Source organism: Rhinoraja longicauda, chromosome 40, assembly GCF_053455715.1.
Source record: "Rhinoraja longicauda isolate Sanriku21f chromosome 40, sRhiLon1.1, whole genome shotgun sequence".
NCBI classification, from domain to species: Eukaryota; Metazoa; Chordata; class Chondrichthyes; order Rajiformes; family Arhynchobatidae; genus Rhinoraja; species Rhinoraja longicauda.
This window is the reverse complement of record NC_135992.1, coordinates 2,429,185-2,449,154: the sequence shown is the minus strand read 5'-3', so window position 1 is coordinate 2,449,154 and position 19,970 is coordinate 2,429,185. Positions and strand designations below refer to the sequence as shown.

General features: G+C 47.6%; 1 protein-coding gene across 5 annotated transcripts in view; it reads right to left on the bottom strand.

Annotated features, from left to right (window-relative positions):
• sgsm3 (small G protein signaling modulator 3) overlaps nt 1-19,970 on the bottom strand; it is a 101,297-nt gene that overhangs the window by 73,844 nt on the left and 7,483 nt on the right. For all 5 annotated transcript variants that reach the window (XM_078430544.1, XM_078430546.1, XM_078430547.1 and 2 more), the window contains 3 exons: nt 16,417-16,502; nt 10,573-10,636; nt 6,719-6,921 (listed from right to left, as the gene is read on the bottom strand). In XM_078430544.1, coding sequence (XP_078286670.1) covers nt 6,719-6,921; nt 10,573-10,636; nt 16,417-16,502 — 353 coding nt within the window. The remainder of the gene's footprint in view (nt 1-6,718; nt 6,922-10,572; nt 10,637-16,416; nt 16,503-19,970) is intronic.

Below are 19,970 nucleotides of genomic sequence, written 5' to 3'. Positions count from 1 at the left end.
TCAACTTCTATACTAAATACTCCGACTGATGAAGGCCAATATGCCGAAAGCCTTTTTGACCACCCTATTTACCTGTGACGCCACTTTCAAGGAACTATGGGGGAAAGGCAGCAGAAAAGAAATAAAGCCTGAGTTAAAAACAGGAAAGAGGTAGAAAGTGAGCAGACTAAATAAAGGGAATATATACATAGAGCCTGATCTACAGGAGGAGGTTGGGCAGGCTACGATTATATTCCTTGGAGACACAGGAGGTGGTGTTATAAAGTTGTATCAAATCATGAAGGGAATAGATAGGGTGAATGCAGAGTTTTTTCTCCAGGGTAGGTCGTAGGGTTAAAGTGAGAGGGGAAGAATTTAATAGAAACCCGAGGCTGACTTTTGCACACAAAGGGGGTGGGTACATGGAACGAGCTGCCAGAGAAAGTAGTTGAGACGGGCACTATAAAAGTATTTTAAAAACATTCGGACAGGTAAATAGATAGAAAAGGTTTAGAGGATATGGGCCATACAGCATGGAAACAGGCCCTTCGGCCCAACTTGCCCACACCGGTCAACATGTCCCAGCTACCTTAGGCCCACTTGCCTGCGCTTGGCCCATATCCCTCCAAACCTGTCCTATCCATGTACCTGTCCAACTGTTTCTTAAACATTGGGATAGTCCCAGCCTCAACTACCTCCTCTGGCAGCTTGTTCCATACACCCACCGCCCTTTGTGTGGAATAGGTGAATCGGTGAGTTAGCGCTTATGGTCAACAATAGACAATTGACAATAGGTGCAGGAGTAGGCCATTCGGCCCTTCGAGCCAGCACCACCATTCAATGTGATCATGGCTGACCATTCTCAATCAGTACCCCGTTACTGCCTTCTCCTCATACCCCCTGACTCCGCTATCCTTAAGAGCTCTATCCAGCTCTCTCTTGAATGCTAGGCAGAGGCAGAGAATTCTGAGGCAGAGAATTCCACAGATTTACAACTCTCTGACTGAAAAGGTTTTTCCTCATCTCCGTTCTAGATGGCCTACCCCTTATTCTTAAACGGTGGCCCCTGGTTCTGGACTACCCCAACATTGTTTCCTGCCTCTAACGTGTCCAACCCTTTAATAATCTTATATGTTTCGATAAGATCCCCTCTCATCCTGCTAAATTCCAGTGTATACAAGCCTAGCCGCTCCAGTCTTTCAACATACAACAGTCCCGCCATTCCGGGAATTAACCTAGTAAACCTACGCTGCACGCCCTCAATAGCAAGAATATCCTTCCTCAAATTTGGAGATTTGGCCTGGATGGCCGAAGGGCTGATTCCGTGCTGTGTGACTCCATGGCTAGGCGATAAACTGGCTCAGAATAAAAGGCTAAACAAAATGGCGCGCAAATAAAAATCACGAATTTTAAAAAAAACCTTCAACCATCTTACAGCAAAACACCGTGTCTATTGTAATACAGGAAATTAGAGGCAGTAATCAAGAGCTGGATGTGTGAAAGCAACTGGGACTCGGTGACAAGGAAAAGCAATATAAATGGAGAATTAACATTGCAGAGTAAAAATGCTGAAGGAAACAAAGGGGGAGAAAGTGGGGGTGGAATAGCTGTACATACGAGAGAAAATGACAGTCATCGTCAGTCAGAAGTAAAATCTAAAGATAGACACAAAAAGCTGCAGTAACTCGGCAGGTCAGACAACATCTCTGGAGAAAAGGAATAGGTGACGTTTCGGGTCGTGACCCTGCTTCAGACAGGAGTCTGCAGAAGAGTCTCGACCCAAATCGTCACCTTTCACTTTTCTCCAGAGATGCTGCCCGAGTTACTCCCTCCACCTTTATGTGTCTATCTTCGGTTTAAACCAGCGTCTGCAGTTCCTTCCAACACAGAAGTAAAATCCACATGGACAGAGATCTAAATGTACAATAGGTCAGGCGACAGACTTCCTATCATTGATGGAAGGGCGGGTACAGTCAGGACATGAGTAACGCACCAAGATTACAGGCTTCCCTCAATTTACAACATGCTGTAAATCTGGAAAAAAAAAGAATTGGGGGGGAAAAAATCAGCAGTTTAGCCCTCTGTGGAAGGAGAAACAGTTGATTGTTTCGTCAGAATGGGAAAGATCCTACAATCAGAACCGTTACCACCCCCCTCAACTCCATCCAAGGACCCAAACAGTCTTTCCAGGTGAGACAAAGGTTCACCTGCACCTCCTCCAACCTCATCTATTGCATCCGCTGCTCCAGATGTCAACTTATTTACATCGGCGAAACCAAGCGCAGGCTCGGCGATCGCTTCACTCAACACCTGCGCTCGGTCCGCATTGACCAAACTGATCTCCCGGTGGCCGAGCACTTCAACTCCCCCTCCCATTCCCAGTCTGACCTTTCTGTCATGGGCCTCCTCCAGTGCCATAGTGAGGCCCACCGGAAATTGGAGGAACAGCACCTCATATTTCGCCTGGGCAGCTTGCAGCCAGCCCAGTGGTATAAACATTGATTTCTCCAACTTTAGATAGTTCCTCTGTCCCTCTCTTCCCCTCCTCCTCCCTCTATCTTCCTGTCTCCACCTATATCCTTCCTTTGTCCCGCTCCCCCGACATTAGTCTGAAGAAGGGTCTCGACCCGAAACGTCACCCATTCCTTCTCTCCCGAGATGCTGCCTGACCTGCTGAGTTACTCCAGCATTTTGTGAATGAATACAATCAGAACATAATCAGTTCTTTAGAGTCATAGAGTGATACAGCGTGAAAACAGGCCCTTTAGCCCAATTTGCCCATACCGGCCAACATGTCCCATCTATACAAGTCCCACCTCCCTGCATTTGGCCCATATCCCTCCAAACCTGTCCTATCCATGTACCTGTCTAAATGTTTCTTAAACGTTGCAATAGTACCTGCCTCAACTCCGGCATCCTGTACCATACACCTTTGCGTGAAACATTGCAGGTTCCTATTGAATCTTTCCCCCTCACCTTGAACCTATGTCTTTGACCTGAACTGTGAACTGTTTCTCTCTCCACAGCTGCTGCCTGACCTGCTGGGTGTTTTCTGTATTTTCAGTTTCTGTCTTTATTTCATGCATGTTAAATGCTTGCTTAAGCGAGTGGTTCCTTGGAGTAATGTTCTGCTGCATTAGCTGCACGCTCAAAGGATGAATACAATGCAGCTTTGCATATTTCTTGAAATATTCAAACTAGACACTGATTATACTGGTGCTGCCAGATGCTTCATCCGCCTGACAACCTTTCAAGGTTTGCCGCAATGGCCTTGCTTTTTAGACAATAGACAATAGGTGCAGGAGGAGGCCATTCGGCCCTTCGAGCAAGCACCGCCATTCAATGTGATCATGGCTGATTATTCTCAATCAGTACCCCATTCCTGCCTTCTCCCCATACCCCCTGACTCCGCTATCCTTAAGAGCTCTGTCTAGCTCTCTCTTGAATGCATTCAGATAATTGGCCTCCACCGCATTCTGAGGCAGAGAATTCCACAGATTTACAACTCTCTGACTGAAAAAGTTTTTCCTCATCTCCGTTCTAAATGGCCTACCCCTTATTCTTAAACTGTGGCCCCTGGTTCTGGACTCCCCCAACATTGGGAACATGTTTCCTGCCTCTAACGTGTCCAACCCCTTAATAATCTTATATGTTTCGACAGACAGCACCCGTAGTCAGGGTTGAACCGGGGACTCTGGCGCTGCGAGGCAGCAACTCTACCGCTGCGCCACCAATCATGTGCTTAATCCTCCTCCCATTCTCTCCGTTAAAGAAGCGCCATTGTAGAAGCTTTTTACCATACCTCGGTACACGTGAGAATAAACTAAACTGAACTGAGAAGCAGGCCTTTCAGCATCATGAATGAATGAATGAATAAGTTTATTGGTGCTCCGCTCACAAATGACAACACAAACACACAGTCCATTCTGACCAAGGTCGTTACCTGAGCTAGTCTGATTTGCCTGCATTGGCCCAAATGCAGTTCTCCCTCCTGACAACCTAAGCCCAGAGTGCACTGGGTGCAACAGGAGGACCCTGACAATATCCTTTTCCTGGCATGCTGAAGGCCTGCGCCTGAAAAATAAACACCCATTCTATGTCACTGGTGTCTCAGCTGACATGGCTGACTGCAAGCCGCAAACATGCACAGACTGGACCTAACCCAGCCAGGCACTCCCACATTCATCTCCATCCAACTGGAAGCAGTGATGAATGTGTTGGTAATGACATCTACTCGCCAGTGCCAGCTCATAGTAATGACGTGGAGACTGATGACGCATGTGCCCGGGAGATTAATACTAAGCAACAGAATCAAGTTACAGCAAATACCTGCAGCAACATGAAAGCGAGACCTGACAAACAGGGCAGTGGTGGATACCCAAAACACCCGACTCCGACTCCCTGATTTCTTTTGTATCCGACTCCTTGATTTCTTGTGTATCCGACTCCTTGATTTCTTGTGTATCCGACTCCTTGATTTCTTGTGTATCCGATTCATTGATTTCTTGTGTATCCGACTCATTGATTTCTTGTGTATCCGACTCCTTGATTTCTTGTGTATCCGACTCCTTGATTTCTTGTGTATCCGATTCATTGATTTCTTGTGTATCCGACTCATTGATTTCTTGTGTATCCGACTCCTTGATTTCTTGTGTATCCGACTCATTGATTTCTTGTGTATCCGACTCATTGATTTCTTGTGTATCTGACTCATTGATTTCTGACTCCTACGGAGTCGGATACTCAAGAAATCAAGGAGTCGGGTGTTTCCGGTATCCACTCCACAGCCCTGCCTGACAAAGGAAGGCTCTACAGAGCCCCAGCACGACTGACAACGTCAGGACAAAGTTACACCTGGGAAGATCGCATTCTGTCGACCCCTTTTAAAAGGGTAGAGTTGCTGCCTTACAGCGCCAGAGACCTGGGTTTGATCCTGACTAAGGGTGCTGTTTAGAGACAGAGTGCAGAAACAGGCCCTTCGAGTCCGTGTTGACCAGCGATCCCTCAGCACAATAGGACTATCCTACACACTAGGGACAATGTTCAATTTTTACAGAAGGCCAATTAACTTACAAACCTTTTGGAGTGTGGGAGGAAAGTGGAGCACACGGGGAAAACCCACAGTGGGAACATGCAAACCCCGTACAGACAGCACCCGTAGTTCGGGTGGAACCCGGGTGCCTGGTGTTGTAAGGCAGCAACTCTACCGCTGTGCCAGTCTGTATGTCTGTACGGAGTTTGTGCGTTCTCCCGGTGACCGCGTGGGTTTTCTCCGGGTTCTCTGGTTTCCTCCCACACTCCAAAGAAATACAGGTTTGCTGGTTAAATGGTTTCTGTAAAAATCGTAAATTGTCCCCAGTGTGTCGGATAGAATAGCATAAATTTTGAATAGATTAAATTTTATTAGCAAAGTATGTATACATACAAGGAATTTGCCTTGGTGATTTGCTCGCAAGGATAAAAACACAATATACAGTAGACAATTAAAAATAAAACATTAAAATTTAAACATGTGAAAATAAAATACCAGAGTAAAAAGAGGCTACAGAATTTTGGTTCTTGGGTAGAACTACTGCGCAAGAGGATGAGGAGTGATGTTACAGACGTTTATAAAATCATGACAGGAATACATCGGGTAAACGCACAGAATCTCATGCCTTGAGTATGGGAATCGAAAGCCAGAGGACATTGATTTAAGGTGAAGGGGGAAAGATTAAATATGAATTTGGGGATAAATTTTTCACACAAAGGGGGGTGGGTGTATGGAACGAGCTGCCAGAGGAGGTAGTTGAGGCAGGGACTATCGCAACTTTTAAGAAACAATTAGACTGGTACATGGAGAAGACAGGTTTCGAGGGATATAGACCAAATACAGGCAGATGGGACTAGTGTGGATGGGGCATGTAGGTTGGTGTGGCCAAGTTGGGCCGAAAGGCCTGTTTGCATGCTGTATGACTCTAGGACTCTTTAACAGGCCCTTTGTGCCCACAAGGTCTGTGCCCTGCAAGTACAGGTTAGGAAACCAGTGGAAAGAAGCAAAATGAACCAGTGAGAGTCATATAAACAGAAAATAGGTGCAGGAGGAGGCCATTCGGCCCTTTGAGCCAGCATCGCCATTCAATATGATCATGGCTAATTATCCTAAATCGGTACCCCGTTCCTGCTTTCTCCCCAAATCCCTTGATTCCGTTAGCCCTACGAGCAAAATCTAACTCTCTCTTCGTCCAGTGAATTGGCCTCCACTGTCTTCTGTGGCAGAGAATTCCACAGATACAGAACTCTCTGGGTGAAAACGCTATTCCTTATCTCAGTCCTAAAGAGGGAGGGGGAGGGAGAGAGGGATGGGGAGAGGGAGGGAAAGGGAGGAGGGAGAGGGGAGAGAGGGAGGGTGAGGGAGGGAGGAGATGGAGAGGGGGAGGGAGGGAGGGGGGGAGTGGATGGGGAGGGGAGAGGGCGGGGAGGAGGGAGAGAGGGAAGGTGAGGGAGGGAGGGGATGGAGAGGGGGAGGAGGGAGAGGGAGGGAGTGGATGGGGAGGGGAGAGGGGGAGGGAGGGGATGGAGAGGGGGAAGGAGGGAGGGGGATGGAGGGAGTGGATGGGGAGGGGAGAGGGGGGAGAGAGGGGAGGGGGGGAGGTGAGGGTGCTGCACCAATGCAGGAGAGGTTTGGGCCCAACGGGTCCACTTGGTCTAGTACAAACTAAAGGTCAGGAAGTTTGGAAAAGGACCCCATCAGGTGTACCTGTGGCCGCAAGGTGTGCGGGATTCCAGCGAGCACCAATGATCGCAGTTTCTGGGAGCGCGGCAAAACCACGTCGATTTTATCCCACGTCAAGTCGCCAACGTCGTGATTGTGCGTGAACTCGAGGTGCGCCTGCCATCTCAGCCTCTGCTGCGGGTCTTCTGAGATCCTGAGGACCCTCCTGTGGGTTGTTTCACCTCCATCTGGTGAAATACAACGCAGGTGGGTCAGTGCCAAAGATACTAGAGGAGCAAGATAGACCACTCGACCCTAAAAACCGTAGTAACAACAATCTGCGAATTGATAGATGAGATATATTCTGTATTTTAATGGTATCATCACACATACTGTTCCCTCATAACACTGATTACACTGCGAGAGGCAGAGCGAACGGCGGGTTTTGCTTACTAAAATGGCGGATGTTCCCTCCTTTGCGTACTACACTTCAGCTTAGGCATTGTGGCCTTCCATCACAGTGAGGAGAGAGAGGACTGGAGGAGGAGACTCACTGTGATGGATGTTTCTTTGATGGATGTTTCTTTTTTTGTGTGTTTTTTGGGGTTGGGTGGTTTGAGTGCCTATTTAATGCATTTATTGTTGGACTGTGTTTTGGGGGGTTTTTGGGGTTGGGTAATTTGGGTGCCTGTTTAGTGCTTTTATTGTTGGACTGTGGGTGATTGAATTAACATTTTGTTCAAGATGGCCGCGCCGTTGTGTTTGGCTGCCTGCCACTGTATGTTTCTTTTTTTTTTCCTAGTCAGATGTGCAGCACTTTGGTCAACGTGGGTTGTTTTTAAATGTGCTATACAAATAAATTGACTTGACTTGACTTGACTTAGGCGATTTCAACGGAGTTGTTCATCTTGCTCCTCCAGTGTCTTTGGTCAGTAGGGTGGATCTTCTCCATGTCACCAATGGATCTATCCCTGGCTGAATCCATCCAAATGTTTCTGCTCTGCCCCAGTACTTGGTCGTACAGCGTGGAAACAGGCGCTGCGGTAGGCTTATCCATGCCAACCAAGGTGTCCATCTACACTAATTCCCATTTATTCCATATCCCTCAAAACCTTTCCTATTCATGTACCTGTCCAAATATCTTTTAAATGTCGTCATAGTTTCTGCCTCAACTACCTCCTCTGGCAGCTCATTCCATATACCCAACCTCTGTGTGGAAAAGTTACCCCTCAGATTTCTATTAAATCTTTCCCCCTTCACCTTAAACCTATGTCCTCTGGATCTTGATTCACCTACTCTGGATAAGAAAAGCTGTGCATTTACTCTATCGATCCCCCTCATGATCTTATACACCTCTATAAGATCCCTCTCATCCTTCTACACTCCAAGGAATAGTCACAGCCTGCCCAATACCTCCCTTTAGTTCAGGCCCTCGAGTCCTTGCATCAAACTCGTAAATCTTCTCGGCACTCTTTCCAGCTTAACAACATCTTTCCTACAGCAGTGAGACCAAAACGGAACACTATACTCCAACTGGGGTCTCATCAGCGTCTCGTACAGCTGCAACATAACATCTCAACCTTTACCCATTACCCTGACTGATGGAGGCCCATGTGCAGAAGGCCTTCCTGATCACCTTATCTACCTGTGACGCCACTTTCAATGTGGGCATTGTGGTCACAGAGAGGGGAAAGATTTAAAAGGAACCCGAGGGACAACGTTTACAAAAGAATGGTGGAGGAAGTGGACAGAGACGGGTACAGTAACAACATTTGGAAGACACTTTGATAGGTACATGGATAGAACAATATGGGACAATTGCAGGTAAAAAGGACTAGCTCTTACAAGCAGGTAAAAAGGACTGGTTCTGATTCAGGCAGAGATAGACAAATTCTTGATTAAAACGGGTGTCAAGGGTTATGGGGAGAATGGGATTAGGAGGCAGAGAACAGCCATGATTGAATGGCGGAGTGGACTCGATGGGCCGAATGGCCTAATTCTACTCCAATAACCTGTGAACATCCTGGTTAATCTAGCATGTGCAGTTGTGTTGAAGTGACTGTATAACTATATGACTCTATTACAGTTGGTGTTACTGCCTCCAGCGAACTGGGGTCAATCTTGACCTTGAGTTTCATCTGTGTGGAGTTTGCACGTTCTCCCTACGACCACGGGGGACTTTCTCCCCCAAGTGCTTAGCCTTCAGCTAACATCCCAAAGTCTCGACGGTACATCCCACTATACATTAATCCTACGTTGCCAAGTGGCAAAACAAATAATGAGAATTAATGTGGGAGAGAGTAAATTGAAGAGTTACAGGAAAAGTAGAGGGGGAATGGAACTAAAGGGCCCCGATGGACGAACCTCTTTGTTCTGTTTTGCAACAATAAAATCCTTTCTCCTTGTCAAATCATTTAGTCAATTAAGGATGACACGGTGGCGCAGCGCTAGAGTTGCTGCCTCACAGCTCCAGAGACAAGGGTTCTATCCTGGCTACGGGTGCTGTCTGTATGGAGTTTAGATTTAGATTTAGAGATACAGCGCGGAAACAGGCCCTTCGGCCCACCAAGTCCGTGCCGCCCAGCGATCCCCACACATTAACACTATCCTACACACACTAGGGACAATTTTTACATTTACCCAGTCAATTAACCTACAAACCTGTACGTCTTTGGAGTGTGGGAGGAAACCGAAGATCTCGGAGAAAACCCACGCAGGTCACGGGGAGAACGTACAGACGGCGCCCGTAGTCAGGATCGAACCTGAGTCTCCGGCGCTGCATTCGCTGTAAGGCAGCAACTCTACCGCTGCGCCACCATGCCGCGTTTGTACGTTTGTACGTTCTCCCTGTGATATGTGTGGGTTTTCTCCGGGTGCTCTGGTTTCCTCCCACGCTCCAAAGACGTGCAGGTTTGTAGGTTAATTGGCTTGGTATAAATGTAAATTGTCCCTGGCATTGGTAGTATTGTGTTCGTGTGTGGGGATCGCTGGTCAGCAGGGCCTGTTTCTGCATTCCATCTCGGAAACTAAACTTGAAACTAAAACTAAGCTCATTGTCAAAGTGCTATATAGCACGGAAGCAGGCCCTTCGGCCCACCTTGTCCATGTCAACCAAGTTGATATTCTAGGCTAGTCCCATTTGCCTGCACTTGGCCAAATGCTCTCTCAACCCTTCCTACCAATATATGGACAGAGACCGGTACAGTAACAACATTTGGAAGACACTTTGATAGGTACATGGATAGAAAAAGTTTACATGGATAGAAAAAGTTTACAAAAAGTTTGATAGGTACATGGATAGAAAAAGTTTAAGAAAAATATGGGACAATTGCAAGTAAAAAGGACTAGCTCTTACAAGCAGGTAAAAAGTACTGGTTCTGATTCAGGCAGAGATAGACAAATTCTTGATTAAAACAGGTGTCAAGGGTTATGGGGAGAAGGCAGGAAAATGGGATTAGGAGGCAGAGATCAGCCATGATTGAATGACGGAGTGGACTCGATGGGCCGAATGGCCTAATTCTACTCCAAATGTCTTTTGAAAGTTGTAATTCACATTAAATTTTGTTCGAAAACTGCTCCCATTAAATGAATTTGAAGGGGTTACAGATGCTCCCTGGCTTACGATGCTTCGACGTGCGATATTTCGACTGTGTGATGGTGCAAACGGCAGCGACCTGTAGCGAGCCGCAACTCGCTTCCGGCCACGAGATCACGTGCATTAAATGCATTCTCGACGTACGATATTTTCGGTTTGCGATGGGTTTCTGGGAACGTGACCCCATGGTAAGCTGAGGAGCGCCTGTACTGCGTTAAGTGGCAGCGGGCGCTGGTGTTGGAGGCAGTGGCGGACAAGCAGAGGGCCCAGGCAAGTCCGACAGGCAGCAACAATGCACCGTTACCTTCTTTGTCGATGCGAAATCCAAACTCGTCGTACTGGAACTCTGGGCGTGGTACAGACTCCTCCTGAAAGAGAAGCAGTGGGTGAATTCCACTTAATGTTTCCAATACGTGCCAGCAACGGGACACTGAACAACCTCCCTGCCCGTAGGTGGACAGTAGGAAACCACTTCCCGTAGAGGCGGCACGGTGGCAGAAGTAGCGGCACGGTGGCGCAGCGGTAGAGTTGCTGCCTCACAGCGCCAGAGACCCGGGTACTGTCTGTACGGAGTTTGTACCTTCTCCCCGTGACCTGCGTGGGTTTTCTCCGAGATCTTTGGTTTCCTCCCACATTCCAAAGGCGCACTGGTTTGTAGGCTAATTGGCTTCGGTGAAAGTGTAAATTGTCCCTAGTGAGTGCAGGATAGTGTTAATGTGCGGGGATTGCTGGTAGGCGCGGACTCGGCGGGCCGAAGGGCCTGTTTCCGCACAGTATCTCTAAACTAAACTAAAGTAGAGGTTTGTGAAATAGAGGCCATAGGTTTATGGTACGGGGTTTGAGGCTTTCCACAGAATGAAGTTTGGTTTTGGGACACCCTGCTTGTGGGAATGGCAGAGTCAGGTCCTCACAAAATGTTGAAAACGTGAAAGATGAGCACCTGGAGTTATTTTCCCCAGGGCGGGGAATCAAGAACCGGAGGGCATGGGTTTAAGGTCAGAAGGGAAAGACTTAACAGGACCCCGAGGGGCAATGTTTTTCCCCCAGGGCTGTGGGTATATGGGATGGGCTGCCAGAGGAGGCAGTTGAGGCAAGTACTATAACAACATTTAAAAGACATTTGAGCAGGTAAGGTTTACAGGGATATGCGTTAACCCCAGCAGGTGGGACTAGTGTAGTGTAGATGGACCATCTTGGTTGGCATGGGCATGTTGGGCCGAAGGCTCTGTTTCCACACTGTATGACTCAAAGTCACATAAGTCTGTGAACCAAAATGTTACAGTAGATGGGCCGCATGGAGACGGTGTTTTTGCGCTGTATGTCTATTTATTTGTACATCGATAAAGAGACTGCAGGCGATAAGACAGCTCAGAGACAGTAAATGGGCAGCAAAGTGCCGAGGGGTCACATGTTGCTTGACCTTTAAGTTGGCCGACACACAGAGTTTATGAGGCACAGGATACAGGACAAAGAAGAGAGGGGCAATTAACCAGATGAACAATCCCTTAACCCCTCGTGTGTGAATGCCCCAGAGACAAACGTATCACAGGTCAGATGTCCACCTATATGGGGAGTGTAACTGTATCTTCTGCGTGATAGCCACAACTCAATGGGAGAGTGTGCAAGCTGTTTCTTCACATGCGTGTGCGTAAACTTGTACATTTATTGCTGGCTGCCAAGTGTTATTTAACAATGTCCAGTTGAATGAACTGGACAAGAGTCTGGCAGAGTCGGCAGCACTCGAGGGGTGTGGGACACTGAGGGGAGAACAGACGTGCTTTGATGGGCAAGTAGATGTGGTTCTATCCAGGACAGGGCAGGCACCCTTGGAGCACAGAACCAAATGTGCGGGCCAAGACGACAGGGGTTAGGAGGGAGAGATAGATCAGCCATGATTGAATGGCGGAGTAGACTTGATGGGCCGAATGGCCTAATTCTGCTCCTCGACCTTATGACCTGATGAGAGTGGGCAGGTAGACCTCAGGGCAAAATGGTCGCACAACTCTGAACCGAAAGGGTTAACGAAAAGGTGACCCTTTCCACCAGTAGCACTTTTGTTCGAGTTGTTTGATTTTAAAGTGATGAATTACACCCCTTGGGCTCTTACGCTGAGCGCTGATGGATTCTATTCTTTCCTTTTTAAACAGACGATGACAACTTTTGAAACGTCAGAAGTTCTGCAAGGGATCTGGCAGTTTCCAGTTACATTAAGAAAGAAAAGCAGGCTTCTGCAAGCATTCAGCATTGTGCCGATGCACAGGATGTCTTGTTATTTGTATGCACTCAGTAAGAACAGGGATAGGAAAGAAAACTGCAGATGTTGATTTAAATCGAAGGTAGACACAAAATGCTGGAGTAACTCAGCGGGTCAGGCAGCATCTCGGGAGAGGAGGAATTCTTGACCTTCGGTCTCGACCCGAAACGTCATGTATTCCTCCTCTCCCGAGATACTGCCTGACCCGCTGAGTTACTCCAGCATTTTGTGGCTAACTACAGTAAGAACTGGTGTTACAAATTAAAATGGGAATAATCAGATGAACAGGTGTTTGTTAGTAATTATCCACAGAAGTGTCACATACCATTCAGTTTAGGAGATAATGTGTTCCCTTGGCTGAGGCTCATATAGTTATGGGAAATAATTATGAAAGCCCAATAGACAGTGGTAAGCAGTTCAATTCAGTTCAGTTTATTGTCATGTACACCGAGGTACAGTGAATAGCTTTTGTTGCATGCTATCCAGGCAGCGGAAAGACAATACATGATTACAAGGGAATAGCGTTTAGTGCAAGGTAAAGCCAGCAAAGACCGATCAAGGATAGTCCGAGGTAGATAGTAGTTCAACACTGCTCTCTGGTTGTGGTAGGATGGGGTTCAGTTGCCTGATAACAGCTGGGAAGAAACTGTCCCTGAATCTGGAGGTGTGCGTTTTCACACTTCTATATCTTTTGTCTGATGGGAGAGGGGAGACGAGGGAGTGGCCGGGGTGCGACTGGTCCTTGATGATGCTGCTGGCCTTGCCGAGACAGCGTGACGTATAAATGGTGTCAATAGAAGGGAGGTTGGTTTGTGTGATGTTCTGGGCTGCGTCCACAATTCGGTGCAATTCCTTACGGTCTTGGATGGAGCTGTCGTCAAACCAAGGTGTGATGCTAATGCAGGCTGTGACGTTGTGCACTACAATGAATGCTTTCCACCATACCTACCGCCGGCATTTGGACACACCTATGTGGCCTCCATGTGGGAGACCGCATATACGTACGTACGTCAGTGCTATAGACAAACTGCGTGGCAGACTCCCTGAATTTGAGGAACAGGGAAAAGAGTTTTGATTCCAAATCTGCTTGAAAATCTAAGGGAACGTAAGAGTGATTTGCAGAACCCGGGTCAGGCAATGCCATGTTTTGCCTCTCATGTCGACAGGACTGGAAATGGAGAATAGAATTAAGGATTGAATTATGGTGGGAAGGATTCTGAAACTGGGCATTAACACTCTATATCTTCTCCTGGGTTAGACGAATGACGCATGTTTTAGTATTTATTGAGTTGCTCTTAGCAACGGATTTGGGCGTAGTCCCTTATAGGGCATTAAAGAATAGCAAACAGGAAAGGGCAACAACATGACTGTGGCAGAATAATGTCCCCTGGAAATGAATATTGATGTCACATAGTTGTAAGGGAAGGCAGATGCGGGAATCCTGGGAAAGATACAAAGTGCTGGAGTAACTCAGTGGGTCAGGTATATCTATGGAGGGGCAGCCTTACAGTGCCACAGACCCAGGTTCAATCCTAACTGCGGGTGCGGTCTGTATGGAGCTTTTACGTTCTCCCTGTGACCACGTGGGTTTTCTCCGGGTGCCCTGGTTTCCTGCCACATTCCAACGACGTGCAGGTTTGTAGGTTCATTGGCTTCTGTAATTTATCCCTGGTGTGTAGGATGGAGTTGGTGTACGGGGGATCGCCGGTCGGTGCCGACTCGTTGGGCCGAGGGGGGTCTGTTTCCGCGCGGTATCTCGGATGATTAGGGTCGGGAGCCTTCTTCAAACTGTTTGGAGTAAGGGGGGAGGAAGCTGGAAAAGAGCAGTGGCGGCGAAGACAAAGTCTGGCGAGTGATGGGTGGATACAGGCGAGGGGGTTTGATTGGCAAGTGGGTGGAGTAAGTGACATAGGCTGGAGATGAAAATGAGATAAGGAGAGAAGAGAAGTGAGAGGAACATAGGTTGGAAGGGGACAGAGAGAGGGGGAGGGGGGGATTTGGGGAGCCATTTCTCAAACTAGTCTTCACTGCAATAACCAAAACTCCAAACGGAGGGAGGGTAGGCTGACCAGTCAGTCCATCTAAACTGAGACTGCGGGGGTTCATAGAGCAGAGAGCAAGTGAGGAGTCAGGTGAGTGCAGAAAGGTCATTTGCAGCTTGATCGTTAGGCCAAGGCAGAGTAAACAGGACACAGAGAGCAGACAGAAGGCAGGATCAAGTCGTGAGAGGCAATTAAGCAGCAATTAACCAGCTGGACAATCTCTTCCCGCCTCAGGGCCGACAAGTACACATGGCCCAGTGATAAATATATTGGTGGTCTGTTGTCTGTCTGTGTAGCTTCAAGTGAACATGCAGAATCTCTGGAGATGTTTCAGCTCAAACCCTTCAGACTGAAAGTGGGGGGGGGACGGGGGGACGGACTGGAGGTGGGAAAAGGCCGGAACTGTTTTCCACCTCCAGGTCCCTCCACCCTCTTCTACTTTCAGTCTGAAGAAGGCTTCTGACCCGATATATCACCTGTTCCTTTTCTCCAGAGATGCCTGAAGAAGGGTCTCGATCCGAAACGTCACCCATTCCTTCTCTCCAGAGATGCTGCCTGTCCCGCTGAGTTACTCCAGCATTTTGTGTCTATTTTCAGAGATGCAGCCTGACCCACTGAGTTGCTCCAGCATTTTGTGTCTGACTTCAGTATAAACCAGCATCTGCAGTTCCTTCCTAGGTATTTCAACCGCACCACTGTGCCCCGTAACAAGACTGAAGAACCTCAGCACCCTGCAAGGCAAAGCAGCCACTGAACTAGCACCCTATCTGCCACCGAGAATGGTCCTTACCTCCACCACCCACACAGTGACTGTACCATCCATAAAACACACAGGCTTCCCCCCTAGGCTTCACCGACACAACCTCCTTCTGCCTTCTCTCCATAACCCCTGACACCCGCACTAATCGAGGATCTATCTATCTCAGCTTTAAAAATATCCACTGACTTGGCCTCCACAGCCTTCTGTGTCAATGAATTCCACAGATTCACCACCCTCCGACAAAATAATTTCTCCTCATCTTCTTTTTAAAGGCACGTCCTTTTATTCTGAGGCTGTGTCCTCTGATCCGAGACTCTTCCTTAATGGAAACATTCTCTCCGTAATGTTGTATCCTTATTGTTTTGATGTGTTTATGCTTTATTCTTAATTGTTAACTGTATGTTTGTGTTGTCATTTGTGAGCGGAGCACCAAGGCACATTCCTTGTACGTGCACATACTTGGCCAATAAACATTCATTCATTCATTCTATATCCACTCTATCCAGGCCTGTCATTATTTGGTAAGTTCCATGCAAGATGATAGACAATAGACAATAGGTGCAGGAGGAGGCCATTCGGCCCTTCGAGCCAGCACCGCCATTCAATGTAATCATGGCTGATCATTCACAATCAGTACCCCGTTCCTGCCTTCTCCCCATACCCCCTGACTCCGCTATCATTAAGAGTTCTATCTAACTCTCTCTTGAAAGCATCCAGAGAATTGGCCTCCACTGCCTTCTGAGGCAGAGAATTCCACAGATTCACAACTCTCTGACTGAAAAAGTTTTTCCTCATTTCCATTCTAAATGGCCTACCCCTTATTCTTAAACTGTGGCCCCTGATTCTGGACTCCCCCAACATTGGGAACATGTTTCCTGCCTCTAGCTTGTCCAATCCCTTAATAATCTTATATATTTCAGTAAGATCCCCTCTCATCCTTCTAAATTCCAGTGTATACAAGTCTAGTCGCTCCAGCCTTTCAACATACGACAGTCCCGCCATTCCGGGAACTAACCTAGTGAACCTAGTGATATACAACTGCAAGCCACCCATCATTAGGAGTGAGTGGTGTGTGTAAAGTTACTCTCTTACCTGGGAGACCTTGGTCAATATGTCCTGTGGCCACATGCTGGGAGTCAATGCTGTGAAGGGGCCACTGCCAGGAGGGACAGCATTGCCTGTTAAAGAGATGAGAGATCAGCATCAGCACCAGGCAAGTGTCAGTGGGAAGGGAAGCACATTAGCAGGCAGGCTCACAATCCCTGTATGTTCTTGGATCACTACAATATCAACACACAGTGAAGGGAGCGACCATTCAGCCCATAGTATCCATGCCAGCCAAACATGGACTTTAGTTTAACCCCACGCCCCAGTTCTTCAGCTTCGATTTGTACCAGCATCTTCAGTTATTTTCTTACACAACCTACAAACCTATACCTCTGTGAAATATGGGAGGAGACCAGAGCACCTGGGGGAAGCCCACGTGGTCACTTCGAGAACGTACAAACTCTGTGCAGACAGTAGCCGTAGTCAGGATCATACCCGGGCGGCGGCACAGAAGTGCGGCACGGTGGCGCAGCGGTAGAGTTGCCGCCTTACAGCGAATGCAGCGCCGGAGACTCAGGTTCGATCCCGACTACGGGCGCCGTCTGTACGGAGTTTGTACGTTCTCCCCGTGACCTGCGTGGGTTTTCTCCGAGATCTTCGGTTTCCTCCCACACTCCAAAGACGTGCAGGTATGTAGGTTAATTGGCTTGGTAAATGTAAAAATTGCCCCTTAGTGTGTGTAGGATAGTGTTAGTGTGCGGGGATCGCTGGTCGGCGTGGACCTGGTGGGCCGAAGGGCCTGTTTCCGCGCTGTATCTCTAAATCTAAAAAAAACTCTGGTGCTAGGCCAGCACGGTGGCGCAGTGGTAGAGTCGCTGCCTTACACTGCCAGAGACACGGGTTTGATCCTGACTACGGCTATTGTCTGCACAGAGTTTGTACGTTCTCGAAGTGACCACGTGGGCTTTCCCTCTGCTCTGGTCTCCTCCCATATTTCAAAGAGGTATAGGTTTGTAGGTTGTGTAAGAAAATAACTGCAGATGCTGGTACAAATCGAAGGTATTTATTTCACAAAATGCTGGAGTAACTCAGCGGGTCAGGCAGCATCTCAGGAGAGAAGGAATGGGTGACGTTTCGGGTCGAGACCCTTCTTCAGACTGATGTCAGGGGGGCGGGACAAAGGAAGGATATAGGTGGAGACGGGAAGATAGAGGGATAACTGGTAAGGGGAGGGGGGGAAGAGAGGGACAGAGGAACTATCTAAAGTAGGTTTGTAGGTTAATTGGCTTCAGTAAAATCGTAAAATGTCTCTAGAGTGTAGGATATTGTACGGGGTTGTAGGTTGAGTGATCTCTGTACATTTTGTAGGGAGTGGAAGAGAAAGTGGGATAACATAGAACTGGTGTGAGCAGGTGATGGATGGTCGGCGTGGACACAGTAGGCCAAGGACTTGTTTCCATGTTGTATCTCTAAATGCAATTGTTATTGCCCAGCATTGTTATTGCCCAGGTCTCCTTTAGTTTAGTCTAGGTTACTTTAGTTTGTTTACTTTAGTTTAAAGATACAGCGTGGAAACAGACCCTTCGGCCTATCGAATCCGCAACGACCAGCGATCCCCGCACACTAACACGATCCTACACACACTAGGGACAATTTTACATTTACAACAAGCCAATTAACCTACAAACCTGCACGTCTTTGGAGTGTGGGAGGAAACCGAAGATCTCGGAGAAAACACACGCGGGTCACGGGGAGAACGTACAAACGGCGCCCGTAGTCGGGATGGAACCCGGGTCTCCGGCACTGCAAGCACTGTAAGGCAGCAACTCTACCGCTGCGCCACCGTGCCGACCTGGGCCCTTTTGGCCCAGAATCACCTGTTTTAATACTCCCCTGGCTGGAATCTCACATTGATCCTTTCCAGTAAACAACATCCAAAACTGCAGCCTGTATCTTAATCCATTCCAGGTACTATTCAATTATCACCCAGTGCCTCCTGGTACTTGCCATGACTTTGCAATTCCCAGTTCCATACTGGAATGTCTCCATGGTCTCCTAGCCATAACCACCACAACTTTACAATTTTCCAAGATCATAATATAAGTTTTACTCTACAAATTGACAGGGAGAAGGGAAAATTGGAAGTGTCAGTATTACAGTCTAGCAAAGGGAATTACAGGAGCATGAGGCAGGAGCTGGCCAGATTTGACTGGGAGGAGGCCCTAGCAGGGAAGACGGTGGAACAGCAATGGCAGGTATTCCTGGGAATAATGCAGAAGTTGCGGGATCAATTCATCCCAAAGAGGAGGAAAGATTCTAAGGGGAGTAAGAGGCACCCGTGGCTGACAAGGGAAGTCAAGGACAGCATAAAAATAAAAGAGAAGAAGTATAACATAGCAAAGAAGAGTGGGAAGCCAGAGGATTGGGACTCTTTTAAAGAACAACAGAAGAAAACTAAAAAGGCAATACGGGGAGAAAAGATGAGGTACGAGGGTAAACTAGCCAATAATATAAAGGAGGATAGTAAAAGCTTTTTTAGGTACGTGAAGAGGAAAAATATAGTCAAGGCAAATGTGGGTCCCTTGAATTCAGAAGCAGGGGAATTTATTATGGGGAACAAGGAAATGGCAGATGAGTTGAACTGGTACTTTGGATCTGTCTTCACTGAGGAAGATACAAACAATCTCCCAGATGTTCTGGTGGCCAGAAATCCGAGGGTGAAGGAGGAACTGAAGGAAATCCACATTAGGCAGGAAATGGTTTTGGGTAGACTGATGGGACTGAAGGCTGATAAATCCCCAGGGCCTGATGGTCTGCATCCCAGAGTACTTAAGGAGGTGGCTCTAGAAATTGTGGACGCATTGGAGATCATTTTCCAATGTTCTATAGATTCAGGATCAGTTCCTGTGGATTGGAGGGTAGCTAATGTTGTCCCACTTTTTAAGAAAGGAGGGAGAGAGAAAACGGGAAATTATAGACCAGTTAGTCTGACATCAGTGGTGGGGAAAATGCTGGAGTCAATTATAAAAGACGAAATTGCGGAGCATTTGGATAGTAGTAACAGAATCGTTCCGAGTAAGCATGGATTTACGAAGGGGAAATCATGCCTGACTAATCTACTGGAATTTTTTGAGGATGTAACTAGGAAAATTAACAGGGGCGAGCCGGTGGATGTGGTGTACCTCGACTTTCAGAAAGCCTTCGACAAGGTCCCACATAGGAGATTAGTGGGCAAAATTAGAGCACATGGTATTGGAGGTAGGGTACTGACATGGATAGAAAATTGGTTGGCAGACAGAAAGCAAAGAGTGGGTATAAATGGATCCCTTTCAGAATGGCAGGCAGTGACTAGTGGGGTACCGCAAGGCTCGGTGCTGGGACCGCAGCTATTTACAATATACATTAATGACTTGGATGAAGGGATTAAAAGTACCATTAGCAAATTTGCAGATGATACAAAGCTGGGTGGCAGTGTGAACTGTGAGGAAGATGCTATGAGGTTGCAGGGTGACTTGGACAGGTTGTGTGAGTGGGCGGATGCATGGCAGATGCAGTTTAATGTGGATAAGTGTGAGGTTATCCACTTTGGTGGTAAGAAC